Raw genomic sequence first — 20,053 nt, forward strand, 5'->3', positions numbered from 1 at the left:
ATTTTTCTCGTTCTCGTTTAATCAGCTTCTTTCTTTAAACCATTAATTTGGGTTAGTTTTACCAGTTTTTCAATTTATTGACTCAATTGATATTTTCTATATTTAGTATTTAGGGACTTGGGGAAATCTTTGACATTGGTTATTAATTCTGTCTTTCTGAAGAACAACTTTCTTTGCCATTTCTTTTAGGCAGTTTACTTGTTCTGATGTCCTTTTGAAATTCTCAAAGAAAATTGTAATATCGTCGGGAAAGGCTCGGCTAATAATTCCAATTCCTTTCAATTTCGGATTCAATTTTATTTGGTGTGTGTTAGAATTTATTTCATCTTCTTTTACGATTTCTTATTACTTTCTCTTGGATATAATTAAAACGAGTCGGTGATAAACCAATCCCTTGTTTTAATTCTGTTTTGATTTCGAATTTTTCTGAGACTTCACCTGTGAATTTTACTTTTGATTTTGTTTTTGTAAGTGTTTAGTAATGTTAATTGTTTGGGATTCACACCGAATTCTTCTAGAGTGTTAAATGACGAAGGTCGAACGATTGAGTCGTATGCTTTTTTAAATCTATAAAGACGGCTACGTAGTTTTTATGCTTTTTAATTCTATCTTATTTTTGTTTTAAGGTTCCAGATTTGTTTTGCTAATGATATTCCTTTTCTGAATGCCCCTTAGTATATTCTCCCAGTTGTTTGTCTACAATTGGTTTTCGATTCTATTTTGAAATTCTTTTGAGAGGATTTCGTACGTCACTGATCAGAGGAATATCTCTCTATAGTTATTTATATCTGTTTCATCTCCTTTTTTGTACAGACGAATACTTGTATTAAAAGTCGTAAAATGTTATGCGTTTGTATTTCCGTTTATACCCATCCTTTGTTTTTTATTAAAAAAATAATAATTCCTCAGAAATAACAATATTCACCTCTTCATCCGAAATTATTGAACTGTTATTTCGTAAAACATATCACAGCACTTCAGTTTACAAATAAGAACCATATTAAATGTATAAAAATTGGGACTGTTCTATCATCTGTTCACGAGATCAGTTACAATCTATTATTTTTTAAGCAAAAGAGGCAGAACCTACTGCTATTACGACGTCATCTTTCAAATTGAAAATACAAGTGATGATTATGTTATTATCCGTTTGCTGTTTTTAAAGATCTTATTTGATATTTTACAATAAAACTTAATATTTTGCGTAAGAACATAAATTTTAAGATTAACTTAAAGTTAATGGAAGGTGTTTTGTCTGATAATATGCCACACGCTTAGGTTTTCGTCCGATGATTTTATAGTAGTAATAAAGATAATTTAATACGGTAAAAATTATAGTATTCGAGTTTCACGGTAGGGATACTTCCTTTAAAAAAAAAATTCTGCTAGGCGATCGACAAAATGATGCCTCTCGGCCAAGCATATTAGAATGCAATTTGCGCCGTAGTCTTTAAAAGGTTTGCTTGCATAAACGTATCGGGTCCACAAAATTATGCTTATGATGAACTGTAAGATGAGCGAACGCATTAAGGTTCAAACGCTAACGATCACTGAATATCGATTAGAAGAAAGAATGTGTTCTTTAATGATTTTAAATAACGTATTGTTCCTCGAGTTGATGGGAAATAAAAAGCGAGTAACCATTCACTTTCAATACCGAAATTGGGCTATTAATGGGACATTACGAAAAAAGACAAAGCCAGAGATGAGCGAGGTGAAATTCTATAATACAGTAATAAAATATATTCGCTCAATGAAAGATTGTACGAAATCGCATAGATTATGGAATATCATTCGATCGGAGGTAGAGATTCTTTCGTTCGATGAACGAATAAGTTCATCCAGAGTGAACTGGAATGTCTTTTCAAAAAACGCCTGAAAATCGATTGCTATTATTGATAAGAAAATATAAGCTAATGTTATTATAGCTAATAGAAGTCAGACAAGAGAGATGTAAAGCTAAAGAAAAAATGGATGCCGGAACAAGCAGAAATGCACGAGGTAAAGAAAAAGAAGAAAACTTTCAATTCCACCGAGCATCCGTTTAGTCTGTACTTACCTGACGAGTACTCAGAACGAGACCGACCCATTTATTTCTTCACCCGCCAGATTGTAATTATCAAACAGCGTCTTTTTTAAAGAATATATTTTTGAGTTTTACTATTTCAATATTATACGTTTGTTAAAGCAGAAAACATGGTTGCTTAGTGCCAATTCCGTTACCGCATTACGGGAAGTTATGTTTGGACTATATAACCCTGAATTCAGTCATAAATATATCTTCTTCGTTCTTCGAAATTCAAATGAAATTACTCGGTATACGTTTGCAAATTAGTACAAGGAAAAACGCGTTCGGTTAGCACTGAGCCAAAACAAGGAACGGAGTTCTGGTCACAATAATAGCGTGCACATTCATATCAGAATTATTTCCCCAATATTCCTCGATATCAAAGACATTACAAGTGACGCCATAGTAGTTGACAGATTTTGAAGCAATTTGTGGCCTTAATTTAATGAGGCTGCAGCAGGTGCGATATTGGCTTAATGAATTTCTTAAACATCGAGTTAGTTTGACGGATGAACGAAGGAGCAGAAATTCTTTCGGGTTAGACGAACGTGTTCCAGTTATTGAAGAAGATTTTTCTTGGTTAATTTTTGCGTAATACGAAAAGATTTGTAAGTAAAATTTAATATTTTACGTGACAGATTTAAGGAAATTGTTTATTACCATTTAGGATAGGTTGATTCTTCCAGGAAGGATGAAAAGTATAAGAAAGTTATACGGTTGTGTTCCTCATTCATCTTCTCCGGTTTAAAAAGAAGTCAATTCTTGGATCGAATAATTACCAGGACTGAAATACCGTCTTGGTATTTCATTATGGCCTGAAAATCACCTCGTAGTAATCGATTCCAGCTATGATAATGTTGAGCAAAAATGCGGAAAATTGCAACATCAGTTCCAACATTTTACCGAGACGGTTTTAATATATAATGTAACAAGACCTGTATAACGGATCTGAGTAACGGATTCCTGTCAAGTAAGAAGAAAGTAGTACAAAATATAATAATGGGAGGAATCTAGAAAGGGGCTAAAAGAAACCCTTTTAGTAAAGGTAACAGGTCCGTGTTTAACAATCGTCTTTTGTAATAGTGCCCACTGATAGACCTAAACAGATGTTCGTTCTGAGAAGAATTACCGGACCAACATTAGGAATGCATGGGAACGAAAGGGTTCGGTCGATCGTTCTTACGCTCAACTGGGGTCTGGTCTGCTGCAGGTAAAGAAGGCAGCAATATAAACACTCTGGGGAAGACCAGCTAAAAATCAGTTCCACGAGGAGAGTCTGCGGTGTCGGTCAGCGAAAGTATTCTGCGAGGAGGTCAGTGAAGGAGCGAATTTATAGTGGGAATTAGGTTCGACGCAATTAAGGTGACATCACAAGTAATTCCAGTAAACAAGTGATTCGGTGAGTTACTGTTAGATTATAGTGAAAGAAATAATGTATTAAATTTCATTTATAAACTGTTAGGGTAGTTTTATTTGCGAACAGCAAAGGTATTTGCAGTTAAAGAACTTTATATTTGTCTTATCTATTGTGCTATTGTTGTTAATACAAGACTGGTGGTTAAACGTGTTAACGCTAGCGGTCATGCTAATATCTTTTGTCAATTTGACTGAATTTTGGTTTTCATTATTTATTTACCTGTGAATAAATCCTGACGATTACTTTAAATTCTGTTTTGTACGTAATCTCTGTTTATTATTATTATTGAGTTTTAATATTATTATTGCTTACTGTTGCCATTATTGCCATTATTCGAGTTATTATTGTGAGATTTTTTTTGTGGTCTGTTATTATTATTATTACTACTACTACTCTTATTCTGATTATTATTAAGATTGTGATTACTATACTCTTTTTTATTATTGTCGTTTACTATTATTATTACCATTGTCATTATTATTAATGATTTGTGTTGTTTTACTTATGTCCTTTAAATAATAAATTGTAATTATATAAACATTTCCAATTGTCAATCTCTCAATATCCTGATCGAGCCGCGAACACGCGACAATAAGTTTCGTGTCCAGATAACTGCACCAAGCAGGAGAAACAGAACGTATAAATATTTAAGTAAAGATAAATTAAAGCACTGGTTGCGGGAAATTTATTTTCTGTCTAACCCTCGTTTGTGCAAATTAAAGTCTTTGGATCCGTTCGAGTATCACCCTTCAACAGTTTTTAAGTTTTTAATGAAACTTGGAAGTTAATTTGAACTCGGTTCATTTAATCTTACTGTATTTCAAAACTTTGCCAACGAATATCGCCCCTGGATTTAATATTCATAATATTTCAAACAAATTGCGAATATCTGAGAAACATTCTTTTGGTTACCGGTATTTTTCTTACAGTAAAAAGTAAACTCGGACTGCCGACGTTACTATCAACAATAATAAAATTATGTTGATACATTTATTAAAAGAATAAATAAAATATTTTTTATGAAATAGTAACAAGAAGAAAACCGTATAATTTTTAATGACAAGATTCTCTAGAAATGTAATGACTGCAGGGTTTTCACCAACAAACATCAAATAATACTTTGAAAGTTTCTAGAGTTTAAAGAAAAAATCTAACCATATTCATGCAAATTGAAAAGTTTTAAAATCGATATGCTATCGTCTCAAACTCTTCTTTTACTATTATTATTATTATTTTTTATTTAAATGTGTTCTCATTTTGTTTTTTTCTGAGTATCAATTTCAAAATACATTTTTTTTTTTTAATTTCCAGTATTTAAACTTAAATTAGTTTTAAAAAAATTATTTCTGTTAATCCTTATAATTGTTAGTCTGAATTACTATTAATTACTTAGTTAATTATTTCTATTGTTAATTTTTTTTTTAAGGTTATCAATTATAAAATTCTGAATTCATTAATATTTAAACAATATTTTTAAATAATTAAGATACTTATTTATAATAACCAAAATAAAACAATAATTATTACCATTATATATATATATATATATATATATATATATATATATATATATGTGTGTATATATATATATATATATATATATATATGTGTGTATATATATATATATATATATATATATGTGTGTGTGTGTGTGTGTGTGTGTCCGCGAAATAACGGTTTCAAATAGTCGTAATTTTGGAACAAAAAGTGACAGAAACGTAAAGTATACCTTAGATTGAACAGAAACTGTTCAATTTTTTAATATATTAATAAGATCTAGTACCAGCAGATTGTGCTGTGTTACAAGGTTAATAGTCTTATGAAGCTCGTTATTCACCATAATTATGATGCAACGGAAGGCTCAATGTGTTTTGTGGCTTGCTAAGTTTGAGTCGAATGCACTTATTAGACGTGAATACCATCGTGTGTAAAAAATGGCATTCGTTGATAGGAAAACAACTGTGAGAATCGGGCAGCCTATTGCAGCAGTCACGTCCAGGACGGTATGTCCGACTAGACATCGAAGGTGTGAGGACAAGTTATTCGTGTAGTCTAAAAAATCAGTACGGAAGAGTTTTGCAGAGTTTGGTGCATCAAAAATAAATGTTCACAACGTTTTTTAAAGACTTCAATTTACCGGTTATAAAATTGAGGTGTTAGATAAAATTTACCTACAGAACAAAATTAAATGCTTTCAATTCGCTAACCATACTCTGGATAGGTTAGATTATGCAGGGGAGTTGTTTATTTTTAGTGATGAAACTACTTTTTATATTTCGGGACTAGTGTATCGGCATAATGTTCGAATATGGGAACTAAATCTTCAAATATGATGGAACATTAACAAAACAGTCCAAAAGTTAATGTGTTGCCGAATTGGACAAGATAGAGTTATTGTTCCTTTATTTTTTTCTGAAAAACTATAACTGGAAACAACTTCGTGGATATATTAGAAGGGTGGACGGTGTTCTATCGCAGAATTTTATTCTTTAGTTAGACAGTTATACAGAGCTCCTCCACATTTTGCACATTCGTGCGGTATTACCTAACCGGTAATCGCCGATCGGCGATTTTTTATTTGTATAAATAATGGATCAGAGGATTTGTATTAAATTTTGCTATAAGAATGGAATAAAGTTCAGCAATGTTTAAAAATGTTAAATATTGCTTTTGGTGAGTCTTCTATGAGTAAAGCAAGGGTTTATGAGTGGTATAAGTGTTTCCAAGAAGGTCGTGAAGACGTTGAAGATGACGAGCGCCGCGGACGCCACAGCACATCAACAACCGATGAAAACATGAAAAAAGTGAAAGAAATGATTATGAATGATCGCCGAATCACAATCACAGAAGTCGCTGGTGATGTTGGGATATCAATTGGCTCATGACATGAAATTTTTTCGGATGTTTTGGGTATGAAACGTGTAACAGCAAAATTTGTTTCAAAGTTATTGAATTTCGAACAAATACAGCAGCTAATGGAAGTTGCTTAGGAGTTGCTAAATCAAGTCAAAAACGATGCAGAACTACTGAAACGTGTCATAACAGGTGATGAAACATGGTTTTATGGATATGATGTCAAAACTAAGGCTCAATCATCCCAGTGGAGGCATTCTGGATCACCAAGACCGAAAAAAGCTCGAAAAGTACGTTTGAATGTGAACGTTATGCTCACCGTATTCTTCGATTTTAACGGCATAGTGCATCATGAGTTCTTGCCACAAGGTCAAACGATCAATAAGGAGTACTACCTACGAGTTCGACGCCGTTTGCGTGAAGCAATTCGAAAAAACGCCCGAATTTGTAGCGAAACAATTCATGGCTTTTGCACCACGATAATGCGCCTGTTCACACTTCATTTTTTGTTCGTCAATTTTTAGTCAAAAACAATACTGTAATGGTACCCCAGCTGCCATATTCGTCAGAAGTGTGACTGTTTTCTATTTAAAGAAATAAAGAAAACCTTAAAGGGCCGTCCGTTTTACGAGCATAGATGAGATTAATAGCGAATAGCTGAAAGAGCTAAACACTATTCTAAAGTTGAGTTTTGGAGATTAGAAAAAGCGCTGACATAAGTGTATAATATTTAATGGGGACTATTTTGAAGAGGATAACATTAATGTAGATGAATAAATAAAATTCTTTCCAAAAAACAAAACTTCTCGTTACCTTTTGAACACACCTGGTATATATAAAGTAAGTATGTATCCACCTGGACGAAGAAGGGGTTCATAGTTAGTTTTAATTAATATTTATTACAATCAAATCAAATCCTTGATCTAACGATTAGACGATACCAATCTTTCCATAGTATTAATTAATACGCTAATTATACTTTTTATTTCATTAAAATCCCAAAGTAAATTAAAGTAAAGCTATTGTTAAATTAAAACTAGGCCATCTTAGCTGATGTTTTGATTCGAGTTTATATATAAAATTAAATTTTTTATCTTTATTTTTTTAAAGTTGAACATTTATGAAACTGATTTTTTTCTTTTCAACCTAGAAATTCTTAAAATGAGATAATACTTAATATAAGTTGTTACATTACTGTTTAGTAAATAAATAATTATTGATTCAAACGATAAATAATATTACAACAAAATAAATTATTTATACAATGTATTAAAAATAATTGAAATATTTTCCACTCTTTTGTGATCTCTGCTGAGTACTTTCAGAATCAGAATTTCTACTTCTTCAGAACTGATTTTATTTTTTAATAAAAAGATTAATTAAAAGCTTATTAAAATTAAATAAAAGAAGAATATTATACAGATAGAGGTGTCCTACCTCAATCATTGATATAAAATAATTATTCTGCAGCTATTATTCTTTTGAAATGTACATTTTTAATTTTGAACAATAAATTAATGAAATGTATTATTTTCCACAGTCATTCGTTTTTTAAATCTACAGTAAAATAAACAAAGAAAATATAATGAACACGATAAATGGCTAACATATAAATATGTATGTATGTATGTACGTAAACATGTACTTTAATATATTTTATAAAGATACGGCATTTTACATGTATGTAGAGTATTGCTGCACATCATGATAGTTTTTTAGGCGTTGAACACAGATTGTATAACATAAATGTTATGCGGGTAGCCTTTTATTTATAACCGGAATATTTACCTAAGAACTTAAAACTTCTGTTTAAACGGTTATCGTGCTATTACTTTCTTGTAGTATGTGTTGTGTGTGCGTGCGCGCGTTTTCATGCATATGTACGAGATTTTTTTTCTTTTAGACAGAGACACAGAAAAACTATATTTTATTCTATGAAATGTCTAATATTTATTCACGAAAAAATTTGAACAATACATTAACCTATGATAAATAATATAATTAATTTCATGTTACCAATTATATGACCGGATTTGCCTTTTTATAATTTAAAAGTCGTTTTGTCGTAAAAAATTTTAAAACTTTTTTTATAGTTATTAGCTCTTAATATCACTAACTTATTTTAAATCAAAAAGTTTACCCCGATTTCTATCCAACTTTCTTTATTATTTCTTTAATTAAACTCTTTAATTCGTTTCTTTTTTTATAATCTAAGTTTATCATGATAAAAGGGATGGATGAACAGAAGTTAGGGGAATGTCGGAGTAAATTCAATGAATGAGTCTAATTTACTTTCTGGGCGATCCTTAAAACCTCTTTGTCTTTCTCATCTACCATTTAATTAAAATGTGTTTGGGCATGTACAGGGGCGTGTGGTTATATGAAAGAGAAAAAGATAAATTTTTTTTAACATTTTCTGACCTTAATGAAAAAGATATGCAAAGTTTATAACCTTTTTTGATCATCAAAATAAAAAAAAAAATAACAAATTTTTATTCATTAATATTCTTGAAGTGAAATAATCTTTTTTTTTTTTAAATTGAATATGTTAATAAAAATAAATAATTTTCCTGAGACATTGTTAATTGTTTAATTTAAATTCTATACTTTTTTATTCTTTAAAATCTATCCATTTATCGAAATCAGAAGATGATTTTGCTCTTTTTAACAAGTATTTCCATAGAAATGCTATTTCCTTTAAATTTAAGTAATAATAGCTTACAAAATGTGGTAAATAAATATATATCTATCGAAACAAAATCTAATCCATTTGATAGTGTTTATTGGTATTTTATCCTTATTTTCATGGAATAAATACAAAAGTTTATTAGAAAGAGATAATGGATTGGGTATACTTCGATCAAGCAAGAGATGTGAACTTTCTGTAATTTTAGATTATTGATAAATCCTTCAGATTTATCCATACGATACAAACCTTTGTCCCTAAAACTTGTGAATTTTCGTTGTGGGGAAACTTTCTATTTTTTAAATTTATTCAATTTTAACCTTTGTGTCTGTCTTCCTTTTTACAGTTCTAACAGTTCCTTTTAACAGTTCTTTTAACAGTTCCTTTTAACAGTTGGAAGAAGGTTGATCGCAGATCTGCCGTTTAATATTTTGTGTATTTTTAAACAAAAACAATGATTTCACGGCTTTTTTTTTGTAAAAATTAAATTTTATACTTATTTTTTGAATTATTATTTAACAATCGTTCTTTTCGGCGAATGAGCTTAGTTTACAATTATTTTTTTATAATTGTCTTTCTTTGTAATTGATGACACTTAAAAAGTAAATACTTCTCTACTAATGGCTGGCCAGTTTACGTAGTGGAGAGCAGTAGGCGCCTAGGTCGGTTACGATTCGTGGTAAGGAATCGTAATTTGAATTTTTTTCTCTACTATTAAATATTTTTTATTGTTCTTTCACATTGATTCGACAGACGTCCGGCTAAAACCCACACGACAATGCAGGTAAGAAAGGAAAGAGATATGTTGTAAAAAAGGGATGCTCTATATACAGGTAAAAAATAAAACGGGATGAACGTACGCGATAGAGGCTTTACGCAGGTGGGGTACTAATTGTATCTACAGCTCTTTGGGAAATCGGTTATCATTATCCGGGAACGGAACACCAAATTATCGATGAACGAATTTGCGTAAATGTCTCAAATACAGAATGCCAACAAAGTATTTAATTTCTTAAATAACTTATCAACGGTTAGACATAGAAAAGTTAAATTTAGCGAGTGCTTCAACCTCGAAACGATGTAGACCACCAATCCCAGGAGGTAGCCTCCTTGGCAGGAGCAACTGAAAAATTTTAACTGAAAATGGTAGAATTGTGATATTATTTGAAAGTGAATTAAAAACAAACATCCGATGTAAAAACTTTCAGGCTTCGACCATCCTAACCGATCGGCTGACCGTCTAATATTTGTCATAGCTAGTTTCAAAAGTGGTTTATAGTAGTACACACAAAGTAGCGAATTGATACCGAAAAATAGATCCTTAGAGTAGAAGAATTTGCTAATTTGTTTTCTCTTGATATATTTTTATGAGGTACTGAAAATCATTTTTGAAACCTGTTGTGAAAAATTAAACGGACGCCATTTTGGTTAGAGTTATTGTAACCCGACGGTTTTTTTGTAAAATATTTTGTTGTTTAATGCCCTTTAAAATGATTTATCACAATATAACTCTTCTCATTTAACTCTTTTTGAGTTGTCCTCCTATGAGGGCTTCCTGACTGCTTGAGAAGTTGTGATGAAAAATATATTGTTTCGGCGTAGAAGCGTTTGATAAACTTAACGTTTCCTATGTTTAACTCTTGAAAATTTGTATAAGGGTTGCCAAGCTTTAACACTCTGTATGTGGCTGCAAAAAGTTATTTTTTAACGGTATAAAAATTTTAATCGGAAACGGTCAACTTTTTGCCTATAATGAGTAGTATATAAAAATAAAACGTCCGACTGAATCATAAAAACTTTAAACTGAAACTTACTTTCATTTGTTACATAAGTTTACGAATCTAAGCTAACAAAAAATTATAATTTTTAAATAGCATTTACTTAAATATAATATTTACTCAGATTAAAAATGTAAATATATTAAAAAATATCATTTTTACTTACGTGTTAAACAAGTATGTCTCCTGAATTGTAAAAAGCCATTTTCACATCGACAAATTCCTCCTGTACAAGTGCTATTTGCAACTTTAAGTGAACACTGCTCGTTCACCAGGCATTCAAATCCCAATAACGTCGCTGAAAATTAAAAAAAAAATATGTGTGTCGATTAAAGAAAACTAATCTTAGAAACGATTAATGAAATTAATAAAACATATAAATTAATTTTTTATATTGGTTATCGATGTAAAATTACGTACTTAGATTGTAAAAATACTTTTCTGTATTTTTTACAATAAAAAGAACTAGATAAAGGTCATTGTGTCTCGCTAGAATGTTTCGTTTTATCTCGCCATTTTGTTTTTTTATTTTTATCATTTTTTATTTTGACTATTTATCCTCATTTAGTTTATTTTTTGTGTTGCTTTTTCTAATTGTAAGAACTACTTTTTGGTGTTTTCTTTTTATGCTTTGTACCGGATCAATGTCCTTTGAACTGATCAGTGTATATACTTGTTTATCTATATTATATACTAACGTATACTGTATAAGATATGCATACAAATTCATCATCAGACATGAGATCCCTCCTCTCATGTCTAAGAGTTGGTGACCGATTCATATCTCGCTGACAATTTCCCGCTGTAGCTCACGATCCTCTGCAATTCCAATCAATGTGCGTAACATTTCTCCTGTCGCATCTTCAATTTGGACCAGCCATCTTTTCGGCGGTCTTCCGCGTGACTAATTGCTCTCGATTTTTCCCTGCACGACGCTTTTCAATTATAAATGTATATATGTGTACGCATTTATATTTAATTCTTCAGAGGTTTCAATGGCACCTCTCTTTGCATGCCATTTATTTATTGTAATCAAATTTACTTATGATTCCGGGTAATTGGGACTTATTGTAAATATAAACTACTGACAAAAAGTAATATTTAATATTTAATTGGAACTGAAAAACACTATTGCATCAGATAATTTTATATTTTTTAATGTGTTGTAATCTAGGAATTGGTTGGAAGAAGCAATATATGGTGTAAGTTCATTTTTGTAAGAGAATAGATTTTTAAGTTCACAAGAGTAAAACAAAGATTAGTAAATGCATTAATTAAAATGCATCATTATCTTAGTTCAAGTTTCCGTTATAAGAACCCACCGGGTTGGTCTAGTGGTGAACGCGTCTTCCCAAATCAGCTGATTTGGAAGTCGAGAGTTCCAGCTTTCAAGTCCTAGTAAAGGCAGTTATTTTTACACGGATTTGAATACTAGATATTGTATACCGGTGTTCTTTGGTGGTTGGGTTTCAATTAACCACACATCTCAGGAATGGTCGAGCTGAGAATGTACAAGACTACACTTCATTTACACTCATACATATCATCCTCATAAGAATTATCTAAACGGTATTTACCGGAGGCTAAACAGGAAAATGAAAGAAAGTTTCCGTTATAAGAATAATTTTTCTTATTAACACGTTTTATTTGCTGTAGTTTATAAAAGAAAAAATTGCACACAAAACTTATTTAATTTAAAAAAAACTATTAGGTTTTTATACGTATAAAAATATTTTGAAAAATAATTTGTGTTGTAAAATTTTAATTGAGTGCCCCGTTTTTATGCGTAAAATAATGGAGTTTGTGGAATAAGTGTTTTAATAATGTTATTGAATAACTAGTCTCGTTCGTAAATATTATTTTATGTGGTAGGTATACGACTATTAAGATTAAAAAGTTTAATTTAAAAAAAAATTACATGAGTTTCAATTCTATTCAAAAACGTTTACTATCTTCTGAAATATATATATATATATATATATATATATACAATTAGATATTTACAATCCAAGTGATCGCAAATATTTGAAGGAGAAAAGCCCAACAGCAATTACCTGCATTTATTTCTTAAAAGTCTTGAATTTTAAAAAAGATTAGTAAAATGTAAACGCCGTAAACACGAGTCTCGTCACTGTTAACAGAAAGATTATTTCCTTGGATGGTTATCGAATCTTAAATGATACATTGAAGCAAGCCTTGTGATATCTTTTACGACTGTGTAGGTACGTTGAGATCTCGATGTGTTACAATATTATTTGTAATATACAGAGGTGAATCTATGACGGTGCGCAACTTTGGATTGAAAACGTTGTGATTTATTTATATTTGATTTTGATGAAGTTCCCCGTAATCGGATGCCATAGGTATATATCAATTAATTGTGGCTTCAAATATTATTTACTTGTTCACAGATAATTTTGAGTTTCAATCGAGAATCCGATACATTTGTCGAAATTTAGTATTCAATTTTTCCTTTTTTGTCCAAATATGTTTTTAATGTGAGCCTTTTGTCAACGTGAATACCAAAGTATTTTGCCGAATCTGATCGTGGAGGCTGAACAACTTTTAAGCAATTATTTATAAAAAAGCTTTTTTTATAGAGCACTTTTTATTCTTTTGGAATTATTCGGGGCAAAGAATGATAATATTTGTCATTTATATTGGAAAAAATTCAATCGTAAAATAAATGGTTAAAATCAGTCTTTGAGTGAATCTGGTAATAGAATTTATCATCAAACTGATATCTTGAACTATTTTTAATTACATTTTTTCTATTTAAAAATTTATTTGCGGTATTTAAAGGGGTTATGTAAAACTATTACTTTTTACGAGGTTGTTGATGTCGATGGACTTGTGTTACGAGATGCTTTTAAAAACTATATTTAGTAAATTTGGTTCAGTTCTTCCTTAAAAAAATGAAGATTTATATTATTTTTCATTGCCAATCACCTCTTTTTTGTCAACAGTTTTTATTTTTATTAATACTCTATACTTTATAAATACCTCATAAAAATTCTCGTTTTATGGTGGTTTGTATTTCATAATTTTCTTCATTATAATTTTTTCATTTATTAATTTTTTTTAGTGTATTCTCTTCTCGTATCTACTGATGATGATTGTTTAATAATCAAAATGAAAATCTACCTTTAGATTTTCCTTTATTAATAATCTGTTTAGAAATAATGTGAAATTTTTAGGGTTTCTAATATGTCATGGTGTATGTTAATAGTAAGTATTGAAATGAAACGTTTTAATGACGAAAAGATGGACTGAACTGGGTTTGTTTTATTTCTAAATGTCTTACTTGACAAAGCATACTGTTTAACCTGGTAAGAGCTCAGCACTGGTTATAATTAAGTTGCCATAGACAGAAACATGTTACGCCTTACATCCTATAATATGTTATTATTTTTCCTGGACTACGATAACAGCAATGATTTATTTTTTATACAAATTTATACGTCATACTAACGCGATATTCCCTACTTAACGGAATTTATTGTTAATTAATTTAACTCGCACAAAATAAACTTAAAAAAAATATTTAATTCTCCTTAGTAACAGTGCGTGTAAAAGAAAGATTTTAAAACAAATGCAATAATTAAGTTTTTTACATTTAAAAATGAAATTAATCAAATTGTATGAATGTGTAATATAAATAATAGTAATTTTCGAACAACTGATTTAAAAACTTCTTTATCCAATAGTAAATTAACATTAAAATAAAATAAACTTACATTGTAAACATTTACTGCCATTAAATGTTGCATAGTACGGTAAACAATGACATTTTCCTTGATGACATCTTGCATTTTCTGTTGTGCAGTCTTGATCTCGTTGGCATGTACTATCGAGTTCACCCGATCCTCTTACTGTAATTATCTGTAATAAAAAAAATTATATTAATAAATAATCATTAAAATCGTTTATCATGATTTATAAACTTTAATGTGAAAAACTTTGACTGAACAATATGATCCGTTTCACTTTGAAATTTGTGTAAGATATTTTACATTCGTAAGATTTTTATTAATTTTTGTTTTTATTAAATTGGATTGGAATTTTCATTTAATTTCTTCATTCTTGTTAGAAAGACTCTAAGATAATATTTAAGTAGCGTGTACATATATATATATATATATATATATATATATATATACACCTTTATAAAGATTATATAAACTATATATATATATATATATATACCTTTTATATAAAGAATTTCTTACGATTTATTAATGTAAAGGCAATATTCTTTATCGTTATTATTCAAGAAATAATGAGAAAAAGTCTACCTGTATTGTAAAATCTATCAAAGAAAAACATAAAATTTAATTAGAATAACAAACTTAATCTTAAAACCTTCATTATTTTTTTATTTTATTAAACTTAACATTAAAAAATGTTTATTTTAAACTTCAGTGTTTTAATCCTTTATTTAAAAATATATATATAAAATTAAATTTAAAAAAATAAATTGTATACATTTTTTCCATTTGCTGTAGTTATATGAATCAAAGGTTTAATTAATATAAAAATTGTTAGCATTCAGTTACTTTGAATGTAATAATTTAATAAATTTTACAAATAACATACAAATTTAACAAAAAATCGAAAAAACCTTTTCCTCATTGGAAAATACTATTTTAAACATCTAAGAAAAATTGAATACACGCACATTCACTGATGACCTACATAAAACAGAGCGCCTTATCCATTTTAATATTAGTAATCTCAAAGCAAATGTTTCTGAAAATATGTATTGATGTAAGAATTTCTTGTTTTCTTCTAGAATCGTACATCTTTAACTGCTCTTATTACATTTTATAATAATTTTTTATTTTACGGTTTAAAAATTTTGTATTTTTTATTAAGCTTCTTGTTTTATACAACCAGTTTAAAATGAAGGTTCTCAATTCGACTCGTATAAACTTTTTATACCTGTGTAAGGTATAAGGCCTTAAATATGCTTAGTCCAACATTCTGATATACTTGTCTGTTCAGATTCCATGAGTGTCTTGCAGGCGATAAGTGCAATGTAGTCCAGACACCCTGTTGCCTGTGATATACACACAGTCTATCTCTAAAATGACTCCGCGTAACACAACTGTGAGCTTCTGCTGGATACCTTTTCGTACTGGAATTTCAGGAAATGAGCGCGCTGATAGTGCGGCAAAAGAGGCCTGTTTGTAGCCTCCGTTCACTAATTTCGTTATTTCTAACAATTGTGTCTGTTTTCTGAAGAGAGTGGTTCATGATAAGTGGCAAAGTGAATGGAATGCTACCATCGACAATAAACTTCGTCTAGTTAAAAAAAACTGTGTCACCATAAGACTCTTCATGTAGGAATAACTAACCATCGTGAGGAGATAATTATTTGTCGTTTGCGAATAGGACCCACAAGGCTCACTCATGGATCAGATTGATGTACCCGTTCGTGTTCGCTGCGACTGCCAACTAACGGTGCACCACATCCTTTTAGATTGTGTCTGTTATGCGGCATTGCGACGGAAGTTTAAACTAGGATCTAACATGCGAAATATCTTAGGCAACAATTAATCGATGTTGTCTAATGTCTTACAATTTCATAAGGCCGTGCATCTAGATTCAAAAATTTGATCAAAACTTTCATGTTTCTGCCTTTTGACGTTCGACAATTTTATTGTTTCATGCTCGATTTTCAATATTGTTTGTATTTTGGTTTTACTTCAAACCTAGCATTCCGCACAGGCGTTATACATCGTTTTAATTTTTAAGGTAAATTTTAATTATCAACTTTTAATCATTCACTATGGTAATTTTGTGTCCGGGCGCTGATAACGACACCTTGTTGTGCGGCCAGAAAAAAACAAAATAAAAACAGAATAAAAGTAAAAATCGACGATGGCTTTTTAATTTTGCTGAAAGCGTAACCCTGGTGGTTACTTGTGGCTATTTTTACATTAGTTCAGTAGACCTTTTTATCTTGTTATACCTAAGTTAAATAAGTACGTATCCTAGATTTTAAATAATGTTTCTTTCAATTTCTATCATTAATTTGAATAAAAAAAAATTTGATGTGGGCCCCATATGACTTCCTTGTATGCTTATTAAATTACATACACACATTTTTTTTAAAATTAAAAGTACATAAAACTTTATTTCATTAGTAACTTCTGATATTTTTTTATTGTTATTGAATTATTATTTATCGTATTTTTTTTACAATCAGAGGTTAATAATTATTAATAAATCAATATATTTAAATAAAAAAAAGTCAAAAAAAGGAGATGAAGTCTGATTCGAACCGATGTGTCTTCTCCTTGTAAGATCCAAATATTTCTTTAATTAAAATTTCATTTCGATATAACTATGAAACTAATGAAAATAAGTACCACTTATGAATATCGTTGAAAAGCTCTCAGTGAGGGCTTATTACTGCAGTTAGGAGAAAGTCCAATATCCATATTTTTTGACGATTTTGGGATTTTTTGGACATTTTTGCTTCAGTAGATTGCAATCAAAAAGGCAGGTGCACAGCTAGATGTTACAACAGTCCTATATCAAAAATTTCAACATCCTACGGCAAATCGTTTCTGAGTTATGCAAGATATATACGTACGTTCTTACATACATACATTCATACGTACAGCCGTCACGCTGAAACTAGTCAAAATGGATTCAGGATTGGTCAAAATGGATATCTACAGATTGAAATCTGAAAACCGAAATTTTTCGCGATCACAATACTTCTTTTACTTCGTGCAAGGAAGCAAAAAACAACAAAAAGTTAATATAAATAAAGAGCTAAGCTAAGTGTTAACTAGATAAATGATAATTAATAAACAAATTAATTTAAAAAATAAACCACTCGTAAAGTTTTCATTAATTTAGAGATATAGTTTCGTTTAGGTTTGATCTCTCTAACCCCTTCCCGCCAAAAAATGGAATAATAATATGTCTTTTACAATACGACATACTGTACTGATTTTCGATTCGGATTAGACATCGTTAGAGTATTACAGGAGTACACAAATGGCCGCGACCGGCCGCCAAAATTAAAATTTTTTAATAATCATTACGCAATAATGGTTTAAGCTATCAAGTTGGTTCAAGCGCACTAATGTAAGGTTTATTAAAATGCATAACAAATATAAATATTAATTTTATAAATCAACTGTAAGGCTCCAAAATGGCGGAAAAAATAATTTTTTTTAGATTAAAAATATAATAAAGTATACCATAAAACCACCAAAACACGAGATAAGTAAATAAATTATATTAACTTAGCGTATGTAACGTAAGTAGAAGTTAGAGATAATAACTTTATTCGAAATGAATTATTAATTGTGTGAAGAGTAATAATAATAATAATAATAATAATAATAAAAAGAATGATCGTTTGGGAAAGTCTTATTATTGATAACTGGTTTTGTGTTGTATTTTGATGAATTAGGGTGCTTCGGTTTTATCCGATAAACATCTCAGACCGGTAGGCGTTCTATGTAGCTGCCGGATAGACAACAGAATATCCTCACAGTAACCCAAAGAGGTTTCGGTATCTTAAACATCAATTCGATGGTTGTTTAAAAAGAAATTATGGAAAACTATCGGGGAAATCGTTAAGAATTTTGATAAATGGGATTTATCCACAAAAGGACCACGAAATAAGACAAAAAACCCTAATCAGAGAGTTACCTTTTAGATCTACTTCAGATGGTGGACTTATAACCTGCCCACAATTCCTCTGGAGATCGGGAGATGGAAGTAGGACATTAACGACTACAACTTTACCTCTACTGATTTAATCTGAGGCTGTAAAAAATTTTGACTTCAGATATGTACCTATCTCTTCATGATGAAATTTAATGTTCATTAAGTTAAGCAATATGGAAGTGGAAAGTCAAGAACAACCTTCACCTTTGACCCCGTTATGTTATCAAGTTCAAGGTCACTCCTCCCCTCCAGGTCAAGGTTTAAGGGCGGTTTTACCTTTTAGCGGTTTCGTGAATGTAAATTTAGTAAAACAATCTATTATTTTCATTAATGATTATATTCTTTATTACTATTACTTACGGTATCATCTCCACTAGATCGGCCTGATACAAATTATCGATATCATTGTGCTCTGTATTTCACGTTGGATAATTATGTTTAGCTTGCTTGTAACCTTATGGGCGATACCCTTCCCATCAATCATCTTAAAGTCAAAAGAATGAAGAAGTCATTTTTTCATCTAATGTAGGATAAACGTAAGAAAAATTAAACGCATAGTTTCCTTTAAAAGCTGCCAACTGTTACCCTTCTTCAAGTTCGTCTTTTACCTAAGCTATATGAAGAATTTTTACTAAAAAGCAATGATTTGTTGAGGAAAGTGTTTGCACACACACCTCTTCTACCTCTCTCCCTAAAAAAGATAGATCACATTATCCTGATTACAATGAACAAGGAACTTTGACCCGTCGTACTGCGACCAACCGTTACCATAAAGCGTTCTAAAATTTCGGTTTTTGTTTTTTTTCTTTAGTGGTAGAGAGGCTGGAACAAGATGGTGGGGTTAAGATAGTGCTGGGGCGGGGACAAGATGGTGAAGAGGCGGAGTCAGCGTCACGTGCCCAAAATACTGCAGTTCTATTGATTTGTGATGTCTGGGGGAGGGGAAGGGAGACCTTGACCTTGGTGATGTCATGGTGTCAAACGTAAAAGTTGTCCTTGACTTTCCATTTCTATACTGCTTTCATGATAAGATAAAAGTCTTATATAACAAAGAAAAAGTTATAAAAGAAGTGAATTAAATTATGTGACAGATTATTATTTTGTAGCATGTTAATCTTTATGTACTTATACGTAGACACACAAATGGTATAGAGTAGTGGTGTTTGTGCGCGCGCGTGTGTGTGTTATTTTGTTGTGATATGGTAATTATTATAATATACTGATAATATTTTCCTCCTTTTTCATTCAGTAAACGGGTTAAATAAATAATTAAATGAAGTCTTTTACGTACATGTATGTTAACATCGGGTAGAGTTAGCAAATAGTCATCCACTGGGTTGGTCACGTGGTGAACTCGTCATCGCAAATCAGCTGATTTAAAGTCGAGAGTTCTAAGGTTCAAATCCTAGTAAAGGCAGTTACTTTTATACGGATTTGAAAACTAGATCGTGGATACCTGTGGTCTTTGGTGGTTGGGTTTCAATTAACCACACATCTCAGGAATGGTCGACCTCTCTCTTTTTCCTGTTTAGCCTCCGGTAACTATCGTTCAGAGG

The 20,053-nt window shown here is 30.5% G+C and overlaps 1 protein-coding gene across 1 annotated transcript in view; it reads right to left on the reverse strand.

Moving 5' to 3' along the window:
• LOC142322963 (uncharacterized) overlaps positions 1-20,053 on the reverse strand; it is a 202,435-nt gene that overhangs the window by 91,267 nt on the left and 91,115 nt on the right. Inside the window, exons 2-3 of the mRNA XM_075362064.1 lie at positions 14,540-14,684; positions 10,969-11,100 (exon numbers count right to left, since the gene is read on the reverse strand). Of these exons, the coding sequence (XP_075218179.1) occupies positions 10,969-11,100; positions 14,540-14,684 (277 nt within the window). The remainder of the gene's footprint in view (positions 1-10,968; positions 11,101-14,539; positions 14,685-20,053) is intronic.

This window comes from Lycorma delicatula, chromosome 4 (genome assembly GCF_047948215.1).
Source record: "Lycorma delicatula isolate Av1 chromosome 4, ASM4794821v1, whole genome shotgun sequence".
In the NCBI taxonomy this organism is placed as follows: domain Eukaryota; kingdom Metazoa; phylum Arthropoda; class Insecta; order Hemiptera; family Fulgoridae; genus Lycorma; species Lycorma delicatula.